This window comes from Cervus canadensis, chromosome 4 (assembly GCF_019320065.1).
Source record: "Cervus canadensis isolate Bull #8, Minnesota chromosome 4, ASM1932006v1, whole genome shotgun sequence".
NCBI lineage: Eukaryota > Metazoa > Chordata > Mammalia > Artiodactyla > Cervidae > Cervus > Cervus canadensis.
The window spans coordinates 74,419,239-74,442,417 of record NC_057389.1 but is presented as its reverse complement, the minus strand read 5'-3'; the positions used below and the strand labels follow the sequence as shown (position 1 = coordinate 74,442,417).

Below are 23,179 nucleotides of genomic sequence, written 5' to 3'. Positions count from 1 at the left end.
TCAAAGTAGTTTAAAATAGTAGGCATCAAAGTAGTTTAAAAACTGTAGGGCATTAATCGAATATAAGAAACAATCTTATGCATCAGTTTAGAAAAATTCACTTCAAACAGTAGCCTCAGATTTTTAAAAATTTCTGAATAGTAATAATTTAGTTGTTTACAATTTAAAATTATTTCTCTTCTATATATGCTAGCAATTTTAATATTCTATATTAAATGAGAGTAATATATAATAGGTATATATAATATATAAAGTAATATATACATTATTAAGGGCTTCCCTGGTGGCTCAGATGGTAAACAACCCTGCAATGCATGAGACTTGGGTTCAATCCTTGGTTCAGAAAGATTTCTAAATTTTTATATTTGTTATTCCTAGAGATACCTTCATTATTTCTTAAGGTATCTTGAAACCAATGTATTTAGATGATGTTTCAGTATATTAAAATAAAATGTTGTCAATTATTTAAATACTTTAAATTATATATTCAAAGACACACCTCTAGTTAATACAGCTTTTGTTTTTTAAATTTTAGCATGTGGGAGGATTCCTGTTCATATTCAAATTGCCCAACTAATACCTAGACTTCAGTTTTTAAAACTGAGGAAAATTCCGATCTTTAAAGACAAATGTTCAAGAAATCCACTACTTCCCCTGACTCAAATGGACAGGTTAAAATTACACATATGAAAAGACAGACACAATCAAATCCCTACAGGAAAGGGGAGAAAGAATGCTGTTCATACAATACATTAACTGGACAATATAATCTCCAGAGTAAAAAAAAAAAAAAAAATATATATATATATATATATACACACACATATATCAGGTAAAGAAGGCCTTACTTCTACATTAATGTGTGTTCTTTAGTATCTGAATAAGCTAATTATAAGTACTCATATTTTTGAACACTAGAGGGAGTACACAAAAGAAAAAAAGAAAAAGAGGCCAAATACAAATATTATCTAGATTCTGAATGTTTTCATAATATCAGGTCTTCTCAACAAATTGCTTGCTTATTTCTTATTGACATGGTGGAATGATTAAAACGTATTTAAACAGTATCCAATATCTCTTTTGCATGTCATTTTCCAGTTAATTTAAAATTTATAATGACTAATGGTAAGATGGGTACACAATATTCAAAAGGCAGAAAAACGTAGTAAATACTGTAAAAAAAAAAATATATATATATATATTTTAGCTTACATACTCGATTAGAAGAAAGTAGAATTGCATCTAATGTGCTTCAAAGAACTTAAAATGACAACTCTGATCTTTAGGGAATAATGAGCTCTGGAATCAAAGCCAGACTTGTCTGAAGGTGAAGGCCTAAAGTTACACCACATTCAGGGTTTAAATAGATAGGATGTCTCTAGAATTTCCATATGGGAGGGATAATAAGGGAGCCAGTGACTGGGTTCAAGAAAGGTGAGACTTGATGAGTTAATGTTCTTTCAACACTGAGAACCTTACACGACACACAGTAAACATTACTGAGAGATCCTCAGTCCATTCCAAAGAACATGAACTGGGTTTAGTGTAGTGGGTTTAGTGAGGTGAGTAGATTACAAATGTCAAAGCAGGGGACCAAGAGCTGCCTCCAGCCAACCTACAAACTACCACCACATGAAAAGGCAGGAAGATAGAGAACCCAGGTAAAAAGTCTTTAGAGAGCATCTACTACTGTTCTTTCTCTCTAACTGATACATATGCATTGGAAAGTGAAAGGTAATAGTTTGATCTTTGAGAACTTTCATGGAACAAGACTTGGAAGAGCCTCGGTTATTCATAAATTCATTTAATGAGCACCTATTATATGATAGCCACTGCTCTAGTTCCTTGAGATATATAAAAGACAGGTCACTGACTTTGAGGAGTGAATATTCTAGACGTGGGAAACAAACAATGAATACTAGAAATAAGCTGTGTAGTATATCAGAAACTATTAAGAAAGAGAGAAAAGTTGAAATAGGAAAAGAAAGATAGAGGATGCCAGAGTATATAGTAACACATGGAGCTGCCAGAATCAGCTGTGGTGGGATAGCACATGAGGGAAACTTTAATAAGATAATAGAGCGGTAGAGCAGTTACCTATGGAAATGTGGATGACACATTCATGCCTGAAATAGCCAAGATTAATGAAGCTGAAGCAGAGAGAGCCAAAAAACTAGTAAGTGAGCATGAAAGTGGAAGTCGGCATGAAAACAGGGGTGAAAGGAAATGTGGGGCCTTGTAACCACTGTAAGCACTTTGAGAAGAACAGCCAATCATTACACAGATTTGAGAACAACAATATGATCATGATTTACCCAGACTGCTGAGCTAAAAATGAGGGCTCAAGGAAGCAAAAGAGAAGAACAATCCGGATGTTACTGTAGCAGCTGAAGTGAGAGAGGTTGTTGCTACCATGGACCAGTGTGGTAGCAGCGGAGGAACTGGTCAAATTCTACAAATATTTTGAAGGTACAGCCAACCAGGCTGTGATGAATTTGACGCTAACACTATCTGTTGATTCGGGAGAGACTACAAAAGATAAGTTTTGAGGGAAAGAGAAAAACAGTATTCCAATTTGCACACAAAAAAGTGAAGATGTCTTTTAAGACATTCAGGTAGAGATACAGAGAAGACCACTGATCTTACAAAATTAGAAGAAAGGTCTGGAGAAACCAGGGTTCTCTGCCATGGGGATTCTCCAGGCAAAGAATACTGGAGTGGGTTGCTATGCCCTCCTCCAGGGGATCTTCCCAATCCAGGGATCAAATCTAGGTCTCCTGCATGGCATGTGGAGTCTTTACCATCTGGGGAAGCTCCAGGTAGAGTACAGGTCTGATCAAAGGGGGTTTAGGAAAGAGTAAGATGAAATAGGTGATGGCAAGTATAAAACTCAGGATATTCAATAAAAGAGAGCTAAAAAGTGGGATGGTAATTTTCAAGACAAGTGGAGTCAAGAGACGGCTTTACTATTATCATTATTTTCACTTTTACGTTCATGGGAATCATCTGGGGAGAATGAACAAAAGATAATATAGGAGAAATAGGTGAGAATTGTTAGTGATTTTCTTGAGTAGATGAGAAAGAACAAGCTGTCATGCACAAGTAGAATTACTGAGTTTTAGCCCTTAACAACTGAGTAATACTTACTAATTACTCAGAACTGGATCCTCAAATTTAAGTTCCTCATCAGATAACAAGAGTAAGACTTGAAAAATGTTGCAATGAATATTACATGGTTACTAACTAAAAGAGAAAGGTTACTAATTTTTTTTTTTTTTAAGGCACAATCATGGAACGATTGTTAAGGAACATAAGAAAACACAACTGAGTGGCATAGTGACCATAAATGAGGAATACAGAATTCAAGTTGGGCTAAAAACTGTGATGTCAAAATTGTCTGGGATGGTCTCTACTTTACTCCCCAAAGAAGAGGAGATAAGGCCAAGCTATAAAAATGGAACTGCTAGATATCAGCCTGGAAGTCTGGGTTTGTTCATTTGACATTTTAAGTACCAGGAGAATAGTGTGTGATCTTTTAAGCAGGGGAGTGGCCTGGAGAAAGCAGTGTATTAAGAAGATTAATCTGGTAGTGTTTAAAGAATGAACTGGCAGAGGAGAAGCAAACAAGAGACAGATAGCTCTCGGGCTATTAAAACATCATCCATGAAATTCATAGCATAAGGATTAGACAGGTGGCAGCAGGAAGGAAGGCAGTCAATCTGAAACCCCCTATTTAGAAGAATTTACAAGACTTACCAATGATTTTATGCTCCTGCTGGACCAGGAGCTTTTCTTTCACAGCTTTTAACACTCCTTAAAAAATATTATCTCTGGTATTATTTGAATAACGTCTTCCTATTAGTATGTAACTTCCAGATGTCAGGGGTGTTGTATGTGTTGCTCAATACTGTGTTTTTCTTCCCTAGTACACTGCCTTGCATATAGTAGATATTTAATGTAGAAATTTAAACAAATTTTTGCATAAGTGTATAATATATTGAGGCATAATCAAAGAAGCTTATGCAGGATATCAAAGAAGCTTATGTGGAAGGAGAAGAAGGAAAAGAAAAGTTCCAAGAACAAAAAAATGAAGAAGACAGAGAAGAAGGGAAGAACAAGAAAGGAAAGTGTGACAGATGAGGTAGAGGAGGAAGGAGAGAGAAAGAGATTATACTGAAGTTAAAAGCCTGTAAAATAGCAGAGTAACTATGCTGCTGCTGACAACTGGGAATCTATACTTCTCGACAAGGATCTAAACGGAGAAGCGTCAAGAGGCCAACTCCATCTCTGCTCTCTATATTAGGGGATCAGCCAAAAAGATCATCTGGGCTTTCCCATAACATCTTACAGGGGAAACTCAAAACAAACATTTTGGCCAGCTCAAGTTATCTCTCCATTTCAGCTTCCTCATACATAGGACAATTATAATGACCTAAAGGGATGACTGAGAGGATTAAGTGTGCTAACTCAGAACAGCTCCTGGTACATGTGAGCACTAAACAGATCTTAGTCACCTTCATGTTCCTCTTCTTCATCATCACCATCATTGTTATCATGATGACCATCCCTGCATTTCTCCTATAACTTGTACTATTCCACGGAGCAGCGGCACCATTCAAACCTCCCCTATCTCTACGTACAAATACATATGACGCTGTTGTTGTTTAGTTGCAAAGTACTATCCGACTCTTTTGTGACCCCATGGACTGCAGCCCACCAGGCTCCTCTGTCCATGGGATTTCCCAGGCAAGAATACTGGAGTGGGTTGCCACTTCCTTCTCCAGGGGATCTTCCTGATCCAGGATCAAACCCACACCTTCTGCAACTGCAGGAGGACTCTTTACAAATGAGCCACCAGGGAAGCCCATGATATTGTTAGGCAGCTCAATAATTTGGAGCCTTGTAAATAACTCAACAAGCTTCTCTATTCATCTGTCACAGCAGAAAGTGAAACAACTGTAAAAACCCAGACATTTCAGAAAACTTAAGGACAGTATTCCCCTTCTAATACAACTTGAAAACAACAAAAGAGAATAAAAGTTATTGAAACAGTGACAGACTTTATTTTCTTGGGCTCCAAAATAACTGTGGATGGTGACTGACTGCAGTCATGAAATTTAAAAGACATTTGCTCCTTGGAAGAAAAGTTATGACAAACCTAGACAGCATATTAAAAAGCAGAGACATCACTTTGCCAACAAAGGTCTGTATAGTCAAAGCTATGGTTGGTCCAGAAGTCATGGACAGATATGAGAGTTGGACCATAAAGAAGGCTGAGCACCTTGAGAATTGATGCTTTTGAGCTGTGGTGCTGGAGAAGACTCTTGAGAGTCCCTTGGACAGCAAGGAAATCAAACCAGTCAACCCTAAAGGAAATCAATCCTGAATATTCACTGAAAGGACTGATGCTGAAGCTGAAGCTGCAATGCTTTGGCCACCTGATGCGAAGAGCTGACTCACTGGAAAAGACCATGGTGTTGGGAAAGACTGAGGGCAGGACGAGAAGGGCAAGACAGAGGATAAGATGGTTGGATGGCATCATCAACTCATCGACATGAGTCTGAGTAAATGCTGGTAGACAGTGAAGGACAGGGAAGCCTGGCATGCTGCAGTCCATGGGGTCACAAAGAGTTGGACATACTGAATGATTGAACAACAAATTATTTTAAATTCATTTGAAACTTCTGTATGCAATGCTCAAGATCAGAAAGTACCCATATTAGTTGCTCCTTTATTTTCTAAGTCATAATACTAAAAAAAGAGATGTCATATTATTATTAATGTTTTTGCTGAAGAGTAAATAGGTCAAAAGTAATTTATTGCAGTACCTACTTATTTGAAGGATGAAAACTACAATGTCTAATCAACCCACTATTAGTTCTGCCTCAATACTGGTGCCCAAAACTGAGTACTACCCAATAAAAACAATGTTATCACAAAGAAATAATCCACTCACAACAAGATGAAAAGTTTTATCATTTCACTAGAAATTGAAGAAGCAGAGTCCATACATATACAGATACCAGGGGTAAAAAAACTTGTGAAAAACTCCCTGGAAGCTAGCTTGGCAAGGTGGATTGAAGACTTTAAAACTTTCACACCCTTGATTTCTAAACAAATGGGGGAAAACTAGGAAAATCCACAGAGCTTAGTGGTTAAATGCCTGAGTTGCGCCCAGTCATGTTCAGCTCTTTGGGGCCCCATGCACTGTAGCCCACCAGGCTCCTCTGCCCATGGAATTTTCCAGGCAAGAATACTGAAGCCTGGGGCCATTTCCTACTCCAGAGGATCTTCCCAACCCAAGATTCAAATCTGTGTCTCTTGAGTCTCATGCATTGGCAGGTGAGTTCTTCACCACTAGTGCTACCTGGGAAACGCCCGGGCTGCAGCACCAACATGCCTAGCGATGAAGCCTCACTTACAAGTAAGGGACCTTGGCAAGTGACTATATCTCTGACCTCTGTTTTCTTATCCATAAAACAGTAACAACTCTACCTTCCTCATATGTCTGTTTTGAGAAGTAGAAGTCCTAATATTAAGAAATATACTTAGAACAGTACCAGGCAGAGAGTAAAAATTTCTTTGCTGTGTTTATTGTCAAAGCTGTTCTTTTAAGAACCTTAACAACCACAAAAACTTGTTAATAAATAGGCTGTTGAACATTAGGGGACCTATAAAATAACTTATAAGAGATTTATATGATGGTTATGATCTAATAGTATTCCAGAAAGCAGAAAACATCATTGCACATAATTTCATAATTTTACATGACTTTGTCTGTGTTAAAAATACACATACAAAAAGACAGAAGGGCTTGTCTGGTAGTTAAGAATCTGCCTTGCAGTGCAGGGATGCAGGTTCAAACCCTGGTCAGGGAACTGAGATCCCGCATGCTATGGAACAACTCAGCCTGAGTGCCACAACTAGAGAGTCTGTGAGCCGCAATAAAGACCCAATGCAGACAAATTACATAAATAGATATTAGAAAAAAAAAAAAGATGGAAAGAAAATGTAGCAAAATTCTCAATATATTTATTTATGTGTGGCATTAAAGACAATTTTTGTTTTCTCCTTTTTAGTTTTTTAGACTTTTCCCAAACTGTCTATATTATTCATATACTGTATTACTTAAGAAATCACACACACACACACAAAAATTGAAATATTTTCTTTAAAAAAACTAATACCCTCAGGATTGGAAGGAAAGATAAATAGGTGGAGCAGAGAGGAATTTTAGGGCAGTGAAAATACTCTATAGAACACCAAAATGATAGATATATATCATTAGACATTTGTCCAAAGTCACAAAATGCCCGAAATTAAGACTAAACCCTAACATAAACTATGGACTTTGGGTGACAATGATGTGTCAATGTGGTTTAGTCACTAGCCATGCCCAACTCTTTCCAACTCCATGGACTGCAGCACACCAGGCTTCCCTGTCCTTCACTATCTCCTGGAGTTTGCTCAAACTCATGTCCATTGAGTTGGTGATGCCATTCAGCCAGCTCGTCCTCTGTCCCTTGCCCTTAATCTCTGTATATCCATCAATTGTACCAAAGGTACCAATCTGGTAGGGGATGTTGATAATGCAGGATGATACATACGTACGGGGCAGGGGGGTATAGGAATCTCTGTACCTCCTCCTCGATTTTGCTAGGAACCTAAAACTGCTCCCCACGAAAATCTTAATAAAATACACAAATTAATTTTTTAAAGAAAAAAAAGTACCCTTCATTGTTACCAAACTTTGATTTTCAGCTTTATGTCAGTTATGTATATATTAATTAGAAATAAGTTAGCATATTATTGGAAATTCTCCCTTTTAATTTTAAAAGAAATTGCCCATGTTATTTTTCACAAACTAGTTCTATAGAAGATTCTGTAGTTTAATTTATTTGGGAAAATATGTTTTATTCAAACTTACATTCTATCTTTTTCTTATACTTTTTTTTTAATTACCTGAGATCCTCAGAGCAGTAAAGGTAGAAAAAAAAAATAATGCAGGTAACAAATTATTGCATTGGTTTTATTATCTATTACTTCACTATTGCCTGAAGTACACTATTTATTACTTTCAGTCTGCTTGAATTTCTTATCAGGTAATTCTCTGAGTCTTAAATAGTTTAATGCGTTGGAAATAGAGAGACAGTAAAGGATGGTTACTGGTTATTTTTATTTTCTCAGAACCATGCTGTTCTTTTAGTAACATGCTAAGCCATCATGTTTAAGAAAAGAAAAACTAAAAAGCATTTTAGCAGGTAAATATACTTGTTTGAGAAGGCAGACTATTGAATACAGTAGTAGAACTATAGCTATAGCTGCAATTGAATTAACTATGAAATTTTACTCATTCACAATTTTAGAACTTAGAAAATACTGCAGAGATTATTCTCTGTAATTTGTTCAAGTAATGAATTTTATATGCATGGATTCATTAACCAGAAAATATTTGGTAGGATTTCCCAGACCAATAAACTACAGCACTTCATGTGGATAAAGGAAAAAACATTTTAAAATATTTTGTAGATCATTGTTAATTCTATTTTGTTGTTGTTAATTCGGTTAATTCTGTTTTCAATGCCCCCCCCCCAAATGGATAACTTCCTAAGGTTTTAAAAGTTTTTAAAATTAAACTTAATTTTATTTCCTTTTATGACAGTATAAGAAAAAAGATGAATGCTTTCCAATTCATAGTCACAAAGCTGACAAAACCTTCCCACTCATGGAGTCCCGTCAGTCAGTGACTGTGGGGCAGACAAAACAACTCATCTTAGCTGGTTTCTCCATAACAGTCATGTCTACTCACATGGCTTAGCTATATGTTATATACATATGTGTATATGTATGTGTATGTATATATACATATATATGTATGTACACATATATTTAACTCATATGATAGTCTTGTTACTTAAAATAGCAAAATGAAACAGTATGAAAAATTACCAAGGCTATAAACAGTCTAAATGAGAATCCAGCTAAAGCAGCAATGAATTTTGTTTTCAAGTAAAAAGCTACTTACTACATGTTCCAATATCTCCCTAACCAACAAGATCTGTGATCCCATACTAACACCAACACTTGATGCGAACCAAGTTTACCAGTGACTTCTTCATAAAAGAGCTTCCCAGGCGGTATAGTGGTAAAAGAATCTGCCTGCAATGTAGGAAACATGGGAGGCTAGAGATGTGGGTTCGATCCCTGAGTCTGGAAGATCCCCTGGAGGAGGAAAGGGCAACCCACTCCAGTATTCTTGCCTGGACAATTCCATGGACAAAGGAACTTGGTGGGCTACAGTCCAGGGGGTCACAAAGAGTTGATTTCTACTGAGTGACTGAGCATGCAAGCCTCTTCATAAAAGAAGAGGCAAAATGATATGAAGAGCTGTCAGATTATATGAGAATTCTTTTTTAAAAGCACTCTTTCTTTTGCATTACTTCATTTAAAAAAAGGATCATTCCATACCTAATAAGCCAGAAATTGCTAATTTTATCCCTACAACTTTAGCGTTTTACCACTAATTTTTTTCTCTGTTTTTCAACGTGTATAAAAAAGCAACATGGAATCGTCTTGCACTTCAATGCTATTTCCCCTCAAGTCCTTCTCCTTTCTTCCTCTTCAAATTGTATCCACGTCTCAGAGACCCCAAATTTTCCTTTTCAGCTCTTCATTCCCCCTAAGAGCTTAATCATTATGAAAAGCTCCACTGTTTATTTATATTTTCTTTACTGGGGTATAGTTGTTTCATAAAATCTCCACTGTTTAATTTTAACAGTTGGATATGTGAGTTCCTGTATATGGCACTGATCCATTTTTGTTAATCGTGACAATCTGAATAAACCATAAGCTTCTTCAAATTCATATCTTACCATCTTTTTTAAGCTTCTACCACTCTTTTTACGAAAGGCTTACCATACTACTAAGTAAATAGTAAGTATTGGTTTACAAACCGACATATTCTTATTCTCAAGTCTCTTTTCTTAGATCACAGTAAGAGTACCCACTAAATGCAGCAATGTCTTTTCACAGTATTGGTGCTCAAAGACAGGATAAAAGTCTCCCAAACAACTCTCTGAGTTCACTGAGACCAGAAACTCCAAACTTCTCATACTGGTAGCAATAAAAAAATAACAGTATTTGGCACACAGTAACTACTGAATAAATATGTTGAATTATACTTAAGGCTTTCCCATTATAGTAGAGAAGACCCAGAAACTCATATTATTTCTGAACAGCCAAGCTATTTGAGGTTTTACTAAATTCAGAGGGCAGAATAAACCTGCCCTTAGACACTGTAGAAATCCCAATCCTCTTCTCCTAATATTCAATCTAATTATAAATGGTTAAGTAATAATAACTAATGATAAAAGATACCAATTGTAATGAAATTTTGTTACTATTAAAGAGTTCCAAGCACCTACTATTCTATTGGAATCCATCCCACTACCTGAATTTTCAGATGACTGAAGTCCAATAAACTTCTAAAAAGAAATTTCAAAACAACCTCAAACAAAAGTCCAATATTGTTGGTGCAGAATGTAGACAAAAATAAAGGACAAAATATTCAAAAAAGAATACTGCATTTTAGATAGAATGAAAACAACAGGGGGAAAAACAAATACCATATGGTGAATGATATAGTAATCAAGTCATAATCACTTTCTTATTTCTAACTTCTGTTCCAAGTTAATAAGAGCTCTGTGCTAATTTATATCAAAATACATCATGGCCTAAAATCATACCATTGCCAATAAAAGAAATAGAATTCCTAATGCAACAGTTTGTATTTAATATATTCCTATGATAACCTGCCAGAATAGTGAATGTAATGACTGATAGTGATATTTATATTTACAAATCATAAGTATAGACACTAACAGGATTTTCAGTTACTCCCCCATTCAAAATTACATCACAGACATGTTCAGTCATGTGTGAAACATTATCTTAAAAAGATAAATGCTGGACAACTGCAAGATGTCATAGGTTAAACATGCCCTATAAATATTTTGTTCTTGAAATAACTCTTTCTCCTATAATATAAATGGCCAGCGTTTTGAGATTCAGACATAATATATACAACTCCATGTGCAAACTTAGGATGATGATATCCTCCTTACAAAAGTAATTAACAATCACATCAAATCATTTATCATTCATAAAGTTTACTCCTGAGTGAAATCTTTAATCAATCAGACCCCAACACCAAATCAAAGCTTACAAAGCATCAAGTCAACATTTCATCTTTAGATATGCCTAGAAGACAGATCCTTTCATTTACTTGGTTGTACATTTTCTATTTCTTTTACATACCAGTTTGCTTGGTGTTGTTTTCCCTAAAAAAGAAAAATCTTCAAGCAAATGAAAACACAGAAAGAGCGAAAGGGAGAGAGACCCACAGACTCCCTGATTCACTTCTTTGTGATTCCAACCAAGATCTATGGTGAGGTTAAAAGTTTCACAATACATCAACCTGGTCTGCAAACATCCACAAAATAAAGATGCAAAGCAGAACTGGGACCATGTGCAGTTTCTTGTCATTTATTCTGCCTAAAATAGAGTGGAGTGACACATGGTAACATAAGAAGTATTTGCCCAAAGATGCCATTTTCATTGACTACCTTCCTCTTAATCTCAGGCTTCCCGCTGAAACAGTAAATATGTTTCTGGTTTCTGTGAAGTATTTGCCCAAAGATGTAGAGTTTTCATTGACTATCTTTCTCTTAATCTCAGGCTCCTGGATGAAACCGTAAAAACGTTTCTGTGCTGATGCAAGTTTCCCACATCCCCCATCTTAGAAACCTCAGCAACTGAAAAGCACAATTCTGCCAAAAGGAACTAGCAAAAATTTGTTCATTTTTTCAAATACATCATTATGTTTCAGATGAAAGCACAACCTGCCAAAGATGTCAAATAAAAGGGTAACAGAAACAAACAGCATCTTTAGAATTTAATTTCAATGCATAACCTTGCCATCTGCCAACCAGTCGTGAAGCAATGATCCTAGAGAAGCCCTGAAACATGAACAAGTAAGTTTCCTCCTCGGATCGATCACCTGTATCACTCTCCGCTTCCAGGTTAGGAATTAATTGTCGATGGAGCAGCCTCCAAGAATGACACTTGCCATTGGCAAACCGAACCCTGTTGACAAATGGGCCATTTAAACAGACTTGCATTTGGTAATATTCGCGGAGTTCAGTTCACAGAGACAATGGGGAGATGGGAAGAAAAAAAAAGGGTGGGGGGCCTCTATCTTTACATTTGGATTGGAAATTGGACAAAGGAGGTCAACCTCTAGAGGACAGACACCCAAAGCACCCTCAATCTCCTCCCACTTGGCCTCTAAAACAGGATTACAATTTTGCATCTAGACTACGCCCCACCCCTTCCCTTCCCACCGTGGCTACCACCTTAGAAGTTACCGCGGTAGCTCTCGGGTGACTAGGGGTGCGGATTCTCTGACGCAAAACAGCACCGGGCGCCAATTCAGTAGCGGGTAACTACAGGGCTGGGACAGCCACCAGCTCCTCGGAGAAGCCACCTTCGGGCTCGCGGGAGACCCCACCGCCCCATCCCTGCCCTCGCCCCCGCCTGCAGCTGCAGCGGGAGTTACGCATCCCCAGCCTTGACACTGTCTGCGCTTCTTCCTATCCGGATCAAGGCTGCTGGGGGTGGAGGGGCAGAAGTAGAATGGGGGTTCGGGGGAGCGAGAAAGAACCAAAACAGTCCGGGTCCCCAAAAGCTAGAACTCAAGTGGCCAGAAGCTGATGCACGCACATCACACAGACACACGCACACATACATACACACACACACATCCCGAAGCGCTCCGTGCCCCAGCTTCTATGCCAACTGGCGATAGGACGGGAAGAAGAAAGGAGGTGGGGTAGCGGGCAGGCCCGGAGTTACTAAGGAGTGCAGTGGTTGCCTCCAGAACTGCCAAAGTGCGGAAGTCCCAGACCCCCCTACAACCCCACGTCTGCGGTCTCCTGCAAACAACCCCGGACTGCTTTCCTTCCAGCAGGGTTCGGGGCTCGGGAAGCCGGGAGCAGAACTGGAGTCGAGCTTCTCCCAGGCTGCCCTCCCGGGTCTGGCTCGGGGCCGAAACCCGCCCCATCAGCCTTGGTCCAGGAAGGCTGCCAGGCAAGGAGCGACCAGCCTGGGAGAGCAAGAGGGCAGAGAGAAGCATCCTGCTCTCTCAGGCCGGTGGCTGGTCTCGTCCTCTGTCGACACACCCCCAGTTAATCCCCTACTCTCACACACACACACACACACACACACACTCACTCACTCACTCACACACACACACTTAGATACGGAGACTCGCATGTTCACCCCTCCCACCAGCCCAGGTCCATCGATTAAAAAACACTAGTTGATTTCTTCCTGATTAAAAACAAGAAAGTGCAACAACTTCTCGGGAGTCTCAGGAGCAGAGCAAGTCCATCTGCAGGCGTCCTCTTTCTATAGTTTCCTAGGAGTTAAGAAATCTGGTGGCCCCCAGTGAAAACGGACCCCGAGTGGGTGAAAGACAACGAACTCCTGCTCCAGCCCCTCCACCACCACCCCCAACTCCCGCCACCTCTCACCTCCTTAAGTTCCTTGGCCACGTCCTTCAGGTCGCCCAGGACTAATTCCAGATCCTCCACGATGATCTTGATCTGTTCCTTCACCTTGGTTTTGGAGGCTGCCGGCGGTCCCTCGGCTGGAGAGGACGAGGAGGGGGTCCCCTTGGACTTGGCTGACATTCTTTGGGGGCAAGCGAGGCAGGTCAGCACAGGCGGGCCAGCGGAGGCTGCTGCGCGCCCCGGTCCCCCCACATCCTGGACGCTCCCCGGGCAGCGGCGGGTGGTGGCTGCGCTCGGCGCTCGGCCGGGCGGCCGCACCGTGGTGGTGCTGCCATCGGCTCCCCAAGACACGGCGCTCGGCGCCGGGCTGCAGACGGGCGAACAGCGCGCCTGCGCCTCCGCCCGCCGCTCTCGCGCACACACGCGCTAGCTGTTCCCCGCCCGCGCGCCGAGAGGGGCGCACGGCCGCCGGCCCGGCTGTCAGCTGCAGTCCCCGGCACGTGCCTCCTTCGGGATCTCTCCGGAACACCTGGGCGTCTGGGAGCCGGGTCCTGCCCACCCTCTCGTCTAGATCCTGAAATGCCCTCCCTGGTCATTTGATCATGCTGGATGTCTTTTCACATCCAGCTTGGATTCCTTCTGTTTCCCCCACCAGCAGGGACCAGGATCCCCACCACATTTTTTCTGTAAAATTAATCAAGAACCACAGGAGGGTCAGAAGTTAGATTTAGGGTTAGTAAAAGCGAACCTAAATGTTTATCCAGGGCGAGAGTATGTCCAGAAGGCCTCCAGTCACTCTCCTACTCAACGAAGAGTTAACACAGAGGTACAGGTTTAAAAAAAAAGGATAGATGTCGATAAAATTGACCCCTCACCCCCTGGAATCATGATATTTAAAAATGTTCTTGAAAGAGGTAGCTTAATCCTGTTGATTCCACAAAGCTAATAGAGGATTTATTAATTGCAAGTCCTCTCACCAAAAAATCCCCTGGGAGACAGTCTGAGTCATCTTGGCTCTACTTATCTGGGACAGGTTTTTTTTGTTTTTTGGTTTTTTAACTGTCCTTCCTCTTTTCATGACCTATGTTGATGTATGTTTTGGGTGGAGGGGGAAATACACTGGATCTCCTGTTGTGAGAGAGAATAAGAAGAGTTTGCCTCCAACCTTTTTCTTTTTTGTTTTTGCATCTATTTCAAATCTTTTGCAACTAAATAAAGAGGAAATAACTTTTTGACTGCTCTGTTAAAAAGATCTAGGGAAGGGAGTTAATAGGAAGTCTTGGGTTTCATTCTCAGTAGGTGGCTAGGATTCTCATTAGTTAAAGTTCTAATTTCCTGAGTGGCAGACTCATGGGTTATTAGCTATTGACCTAGAGGGCTGGATTTACTTTGTTTCCTTCAGTGTATTCGACTCCAAATTATTACTTTAATAGGCTTCCCATTTGGTCATGCCTTAGCAGGCATCTCTGTCTCTTGCTTCTCATACCCCAGGTTGTTCCAACATGCTTCCATACAGGAAGAAAATCTTGGCAGCTCCCCTCTTCCTAGTCCCTTAGGCCCCTCATATTCAGTCTCGTCATTCTGAATAATTCATCTTGATAAATCCTTGTAAGTCACATTTGCAATATGGAAGGAAAAAAGAGACAACAGAAAAAAAATAGGAATTTAGAAGTGGTGTCAAGAGAATAAAAAATTTTTTTAATTTAAACATTTTAAATTCATTGAAAAATCAGAGGGAAAAGAAAAAAGGTAGAAAGCAGAGGCTGCTGGAAAAAAATTAAAATAAGGAAAGAATAAAGAAACCAGTGTGCACTAAGTAAACTGGAGAGAAGAGGGAAGAAATAATTAGAAGTGTTAAATAAGTAATATGCTTGAGTTCTCTAAGGTAAAGAGAATATATAGTTTTAAATGACCATGTGTCTGCAGGTTCTTCTTTATATTATAAAGATGTAACAGTAATCAGTATATACAACAGGTTTACAAACTCCTCCATTGTAAATTCCTAATCTTTAATTATACTCTTACTTAATATCGGAAGAAGGATAAGTGGTCAGAAATGGCAGGAAAGAAGGTGAGAAAGAGGGAAGGTGCTATTCCTTTATATCTGAATTTTTGACTCTCAATAGTAGACAAGTGAATAGAAAAGCCCTCAAAACTCAGAAATAACGAAGTTAGGCAAGAATACTGGAAAATAGCAAAGAAGGTGGCATTTTGGTGGTTTTTGCCCACAGACAAAGTAAGTCTCATTAATGCTATGCTATGCTAAAACTCCTTCACTAACAATTAAAAAATTTATTTTCTCCTATAATATCTATGAAATCAATCCTGAATATTCACTGGAAGGACTGTTACTTCATGAAGCTGAAGCTCCAATACTTTGACCACCTGATGCCAAGAGCCTACCCATTGGAAATGACCTTGATGCTGGGAAAGGTTGAAGGCAGGAGGAGAAGGGGGCAACAGAGGATAAGATGGTTGGATGGCATCACTAGCTCAATGGACATGAGTTTGATCAAACCCCAGGAGAAAGTGAAGGACAAGGAAGCCTGGTGTGCTGTAGTTCATGGGGTCTCAAAGAGTTGGACACCAAGTAGCCACTGAACAACAGTAGATTAGTGAGTCCAACTATTTTGGATCAAAATTGAATCATAATTATTACTCTAAAACATGCTATGCACATCCATATCACAAATTACTTTTAAGTAAGGGCTATCCTCCACCGACATATCTATCATCTATCAATCTGTACATATGACATGGAGTTAACTGAAAGGAGAAAAGTTAAAATTGGCTTCCAAATCCAAACTATAACAGCTAGTCAGCCCCCAGCAGTGATGACTACCACTATCTATCAGCCATGAATCAGGTATGCATAAAACATTCCTAAAGAAGAAAGTTTTACAAAGAGAGTTAAAGATATTGAGGGGAAGAAGACAGAATGAGAAGAACAAAAGGATATAATCAAATCTACTCACTTTCTATTTTTTCTAATCGCCCTTGGGAAAAATAGGTTCCTTTGTGGCTCAGCTGGTAAAGAATCTGCCTGCAATGCAGGAGACCTGGGTCCGATCCCTGGGTTGGGAAGATCCCCTGGAGAAGGGAAAGGCTACCCACTGCAGTATTCTGGCTTGGGGAATTCCATGGACTGTATAGTCCATGTGGTCTCAAAGAGTCAGACACATCCCTTTGGTGCATCCTGTTCTTTCTCAGAGATTTGTATATATGATATTTTAAAGCCAAGTTATGGTGATCACACAGCAAAAATGACACCTAGTAAAATTTCCTATGAATGTGTTCATAAGTACGTTTATGTACTAGTGGTAGAGGCAAATAAGTACATATGCAAACCACATCACTTATAAACTTAGAATAACAGACTGCTAATAGAAAAGTGTCTTATTTTTTTAGAAATGGCTGTGCAGCCAGCATTTTATTCTTTCTGTCTCTTTAGTCAATATTTTCTGAGTGTTGCAGCAGGAAGGATTGGATAACTATAGGAGATCATCTAATGGTGGTCTGTTCAGTTCCAGGCACTTATCAATATTCTTGTGTGTGTGTGTTTAATCTACTGAATTCAAGCTGTAATAATTAACCTACATGAGGAATGCTACAACACTACCATACTTTTTAATTCATGAAGAACTCAAAAATATTCCCAAAATATTTTGTTGGCAGCAGCTTTTATTACTATACTATCATAATAATGTGCATTGCATCTTTAAAAAGAGGATAATATGCATGATAATGGCGACATTTAGTTTTCTTTTTTTTTTCTTTTGTATAAACTTTGTAAAATCCAGTGAAGTCATCCAAGAGTTTTGAAAACATTAAGAAAAAAGAAAAAAAAATGGGGGAGTGACAACTTTGTTCCCACCAAAATAGTTTTCACTGGGTGAAAAATAATGGAGAACAACATGGATATCTAAGAGAGAAAATGCTGTTCGTGAAATGCGACAGAGAAAAATGAGTTAAGTTCTTCACGTGCACACTAAGAAATATACTTATGATATGCCTAGGCAGCGATCCTCACAGTCACTAGACCTTCTTACCGGATCAGTTTAGTTCAGTTCAGTCACTCAGTTGTGTCCAACTCTGCAACCCCATGGACTGCAGCATGCCAACTCTCACATCCATACATGACTACTGGAAAAATATACATTGGAGCTTGTTAAAGGATCCCACTACCAGGGTGTCTGATCCAGTAGGTCTGGGGCAAGGGTCAAACTCTGAAAGTCATTAGCTAGAAAGATTGAAAGAAAAGTTTAGGTTTCCTTTTAGCTAAAATAAACCTTAAAGATCATGCAGTTACAAATCTTCATTTGATGGATGGGGAAACATGGTCTGGGGAGGTTAAATGGTACCTCCAATACATCACATCTAGGGAATATAAATTGGAAGCTAGAACTTCATACTGCCTCAGACATCTTGTGGTTTTTGTCTCCGTTTGTCTGGAGAAGGTCTCCTTTTTAATGTATCCATTGCTTTTGGCATGATGGCTGTCTATTATAGAAGCATATTGGTGAAAAACAAATGTGATCTGGAAGTTAAAATACAAATACCCATTGTAGTATCATGAGTAATTAGAGCTGTGTCTATTCCAATGTAGCTGATTAATAAATACTTGATAAGGAGATGAATGAATGAAGCATTGTCTATCTTGTGTGTTTTGAAACTAATTTGACAAATATTTAGCAAATCTTTAGTTTAGGCAAGAATCTATGCTATGGAGTAGATGTGCCACTAGGATTAGCAAGACACAGTCCCAGCAAGAACAATTAGATAATCCCACACATGACTCTAATATAAAATGACTTTACCTCAGAGTATCTCTTTTTTGCCCTTTCTCAACTATAGTCAGTTTACTTTACTTACCTACAAAGTTAATGAACATTTAGCATTGTTTTCCTTACTTTTTATTCATGAGACAGAAACTGAACTTTTGCTTAACTGAACAAAGGGAATTGTCTCATAGCTTAACCATAGAAAGGCAAGAAGAGAAATATTTTCCAGTAGAACTGGAGCCAGAAATGGAGCCAGAGTCCATTGGGACTACTTATTTCTGTCCTTGTATCCCATCCCCTTTTAGTGGATTGGCTTCAGTTTCTCCCTAAAGTTGAACTTTGGTCAATGATAAATCCATATTCACATCTTTATAACTCTGCAAGTAGGAAAAAAAGAGCTAGTTACAGTAAGCTCCTGGGAGAGGACTTTGAAAGGTCCAGCTTCGGTCATGGACATACACTGTGGCCAATCACTATGATAGGCTCAGGTGCAAAGCTACCACTGCAGTGTGCCATTCTTAGAGAAAAGTCTAAGATATATATGTATATAAATAAATATATTTGTATGTTTATTACCGTGACTCTCCAGCAGGTGGCAGTAAGATGAATCATTCTACAAAAATCTGTATATTATGACAATTTTCTAATATATAGAAGTAAAGTATCTTTAGGAAGCAAAATTATTTTCAGATTTATACAAAGAAAGACATCATATGAATTAGCAATGGTTCTACCTGGGTCAGGGCTTCCCAGGTAGTGATAACGGTAAAGATCCAGCCTGCCAATGCAGGAGATATAAGAGATGCTGGTTTGATCCCTGGGTCGGGAAGGCCTCCTGGAGGAGGGCATGACAACCCACTCTAGTATTCTTGCCTGTAGAATCCCATGGACAGAGAAGTCTGGCCAGTTACGGTCCATAGGCTCATAAACAGGCGAACGCAACTGAAGCGACTTAACAGGCACGTATGCACTACTTAGGTCAGTAACTGGTAATGAGGCAGTTCAATGACTGGCCCAACTTGGGTCACGTTTCCTACACCTCTGGCCTATTTCTCCCTCAAAGGTGGGGGAAAGTTATCTACCATATAGCCTATAGATTCTTTTGCATACTTGTAGATTGACATTTCTAAATTGCTTAGTTTCCCAAAGCTAGCCACATTCAAGTCTTAGTTTTAGCATTAACCCCTTCATCCATTCCCATTTTAGGGTCCCAGCTCTAAAGACCTGCAATATTAATATTGTGATATATATACATGTGTGTGTGTGTGTGTGTGTGCAGTTGGTTATTCAGATGAACACGGCCCCTAAAACCCTTGGAATTCCCTGGGCAATAGTAACAATGTGATAATGTTCGGTTTCTTGTCCTTTAGTTCTTGAAAATGCTACAAGGAAACTGGCTTTTGGATCTCACCCAAGGGAGAGTGCTTGTTGCCAAGATAATCAACCATATGATTAGAAAGTTGGGACTTTAAATCTCACTCCCTGATTCCCAGAAAGAGATGAGGGGCTCGGGGTTAAATCAATCACCATTGGCCAATGATTTTGTCAGTCATGACTATGTAATGAAGCCTCCATAAAAACCCAGAAGGACAGCTTTTGGCACTCCTTTTTGGACAGCTTTCAAGATGAGGGACAAGAATGTTTCCAAGTGCTGGCCCCAGCCTTCAGGTGGACAGATCTTCTGTTCTGAACCTCCCCTAATGTATCTCTTCATCTCACTGTTGATTTGTCCCCTTTAACATCCTTTTATAATAAATCAGTAATCTAGTGAGTAATGGGTTTTCCTGAGTTCTGTGAGCAGTTCTAGGAAATTCTTTGAACCTGAGGAGGGGGTTGTGGGTACCTCTGAATTTTAGCCAGTGGATCAGAAGTACGGACAACAACCAGGACTTGTGATTCCGGTTTGAAGTAAAGGGAGGGGTTCTGGGACTAAACACTTTACTTGTAGAATCTAATTCTGCCTTCCAGTAAATAGTTGAATTTAGTTGAGCACTGAGTTGAATTCTCAGACATGCTGCTGGTATCCAGAATTACTTGCTGGTGTAGAGAAACCTATACACACACACACATGTGCTCGCACATTGGAATTGAGTCCATGAACTCATTTCAAGGACTCACTAAAACCATACTTGTTAAATTGCCCCACCATGTGTGCAAGCAAAATACTGAAGCTACTACACCCTTTCACCTAAGTTTTTAAGAATTTCTACTCATCCTGAAACCTTGGGAGCCATGCCTGACATCTCATTCTACCCAATCTTATTCCACCTCTCAGCTACAAACTGCTGGACCAAGTGAAAAAAGAACCTGAGATTTTCAACACTCCAAGACTCTTACAGACTTGGCCAAAGAGGTGTTCTCAAAACGTGGCCAGATGCCAACCTGCACAGATTAACAGCTTTTCCATGGAAAGAGATTCAGCTACAACTAAAGAATATTTGACCATTCTGTAGAGCCCAATACACCCTGCAAGCACTAAAACGACTGAAAGTTCTAGTCAACCATTCATGCACCCAATTAATTTTAATATATACTTGAAGATCCTCATCCTTTTTAAGTTTCAGGATTGTTTCACCCCATGGAAATGAGTAAAGGTGGGCCCAGAAGCACTGCTGTTTCTAACAGAGTAAAGAGGACAAAGAAGTTGGCAGAGGCTGTACCCCTCCCTCTGATTATAGACAGCCTTGACCTCAGGGATGTAAAGCCACATCCTGCCAGGTGTAAAGTGGCACCAATATTATCCACTGTGTATGACTAGGTAGAGTGTGCAATTTTAGTCTCTCATTTGGGATGGAATGACCCAAATCTGCATACAATCTAGAACATCCTGTGTAATGATTAACTTCCAAAACTGTGAGAAAAATGCATCTCAGTGTTGAATGTACCCAACTTACAGTAGTGTGGTGTGGAAGTCCAAGATGACTAAGATTTAGCTTTGTTTCGTTCTTCTAGCTTCATTTAAATATAATTAACATATAATATTGTGTAATCTTTAGATGTAGATGTGTTAATTCAATACATTTACATGTTGCAGAATGATTACCACCATAGCATTAGCTGACACCTCTATTCCATTGCATAATTACAATTTCTCTTTTTGTAATAAGAACATTTAAGATCCGTTCTTTTAGTACCTTTTAATTATATCATGCTAAGTCGCTTCAGTCGTGTCCAATTCTGTGCGACCCCATAGACGGCAGTCATACAGTATTATTAGCTAAAATCCCTGGTGCCTCAGACGGTAAAAAAATCTGCCTGCAATGCGGGAGACCTGAGTTCGAGCCACAGGTTGGGAAGATCCCCTGAAGGAGGGCATGGCAACTCACTCCAGTATTCTTGCCTGAAGAATTCCCATTAACAGAGGAAACTGGCGGGCTAAAGTCCATGGAGTTAGAAAGAGTCAGACACAGCTAAGCAACTAAGTACACACACATACCACTCTGTATTTGAGACCCTCAGAAGGTATTCAAGCTTATAACTAAAATTTTGTACCCTATGACCAAATTCTCCCCAGCCCCTACCCTCCAGCCCCTAGTAAACACCATTCTACTCTGTTTCTAGAGTATATTAGAGTCAATATATAAGTGATATTATACACTGTTTCCTCTGTCTGACATATTTCACTTAGCATGATACCCCCAAGATTTATCCATGCTGTTACAAATGGCAAGATGTCTTATCATGGGTCAATAATATTTCGTTGTTTATGTACACCACATCTTCTTTTTTTTTTTTATTTCATCTTTTTTTTTCTTTTTTTTAATTAATTAATTAATTTATTTATTTTGTCATACATTGATATGAATCAGCCATAGATTTACACGTATTCATCCATTCATCCATTGACTGACATAGGTTATTTCCATATCTTTCCTATAGTGAATAATGCTTCCATGAACATGACAGTATACATAGTTCTTTGAGATCCTGATTTTACTTCCTTTAGACATGTATCTAGAAGTGCAATTGCTAGATTGCCTGGTAATTCTAAAATAGGATTTTGGTATTGAGAAATGGGGCACTGCTGTGACAAATACCTAAAAATGTGGACACGGTTTTTGAATGAGGTAATGGGTAAAGGCTGAAAAGGTTTTGAGGTGCATGCTCGAACTATGGACATTTAGGCCATTCTGGAGGGGGCTGAGAAATAAAATAGGAGATCAGAATAAAAAGCCTCCATCTTCTAAGAGATTGCATAAATACTCATGAATAGGATGTTTGTAGAAATATGGACATGAAGGGCCATTCTGGTGATGTCTCCTACAGACCTAAGGATATGTAATCATGAACTGGAAGAAAGGCTATCGTTATTATAAAGTGACAAAGTACTTGGTTAAAGTATGTCAGTTCAAGTATTTTACGGAAGACAGAACTCATGAGTAATGAAATTGGGTATTTAATTAAAGAGGTTTTCAAGCAAATGAAGGAGCAGTCTGGTTCCTCTTGACTGCTTACAGCATAAAGCAAAAAAAAAAAAGAAAAAAGATGAATTGAAGGAGGGATTTTTAAGCAAAAATGGAATCAGACTTAAAGATTTGGAAAATTCTCAGTCTGACTATTTTGCAAAAAAATAAAAGCATGTTCTGAAGAGAATACCAAGAGTAAAGCTGGACAATCAATCAAAGATATTATGGAATTATAAAAACTGAAATACAGCCATCGAATTGAAGAGGTCAGAGATGCAACAAAATAAAAGAAGAGTGTCAGATTCTATTGGGTTGGATCATATTTCTTTAAGGATGGAAATGTGTACCCTCTTTCAAGGAAATGGAAAGATCCCAGAAATCATGTAGAGATCATCAGGGTCACCACTGTGGATTTAATAGG

At 39.1% G+C, this 23,179-nt stretch overlaps 1 protein-coding gene across 8 annotated transcripts in view; it reads right to left on the bottom strand.

The window, feature by feature from the left end:
• The window catches only part of PRR16 (proline rich 16), a 277,920-nt gene extending 263,970 nt beyond the window's left edge, over positions 1-13,950 (bottom strand). For 3 of the 8 annotated variants that reach the window (XR_006269039.1, XR_006269040.1, XM_043465872.1), the window contains exon 1: positions 13,593-13,949. Coding sequence is in view for 2 of the 8 variants with exons in the window: in XM_043465872.1 (XP_043321807.1) it covers positions 13,593-13,751 (159 nt within the window). In the remaining 6 variants the exon portion in view is untranslated. Of the gene's footprint in view, positions 1-11,971; positions 12,145-13,592 lie in introns of all 8 variants that reach the window. The other 5 variants (XM_043465875.1, XM_043465876.1, XM_043465878.1 and 2 more) reach the window with 4 other exon arrangements.
• Between the last annotated feature and the right edge of the window lie 9,229 nt (positions 13,951-23,179).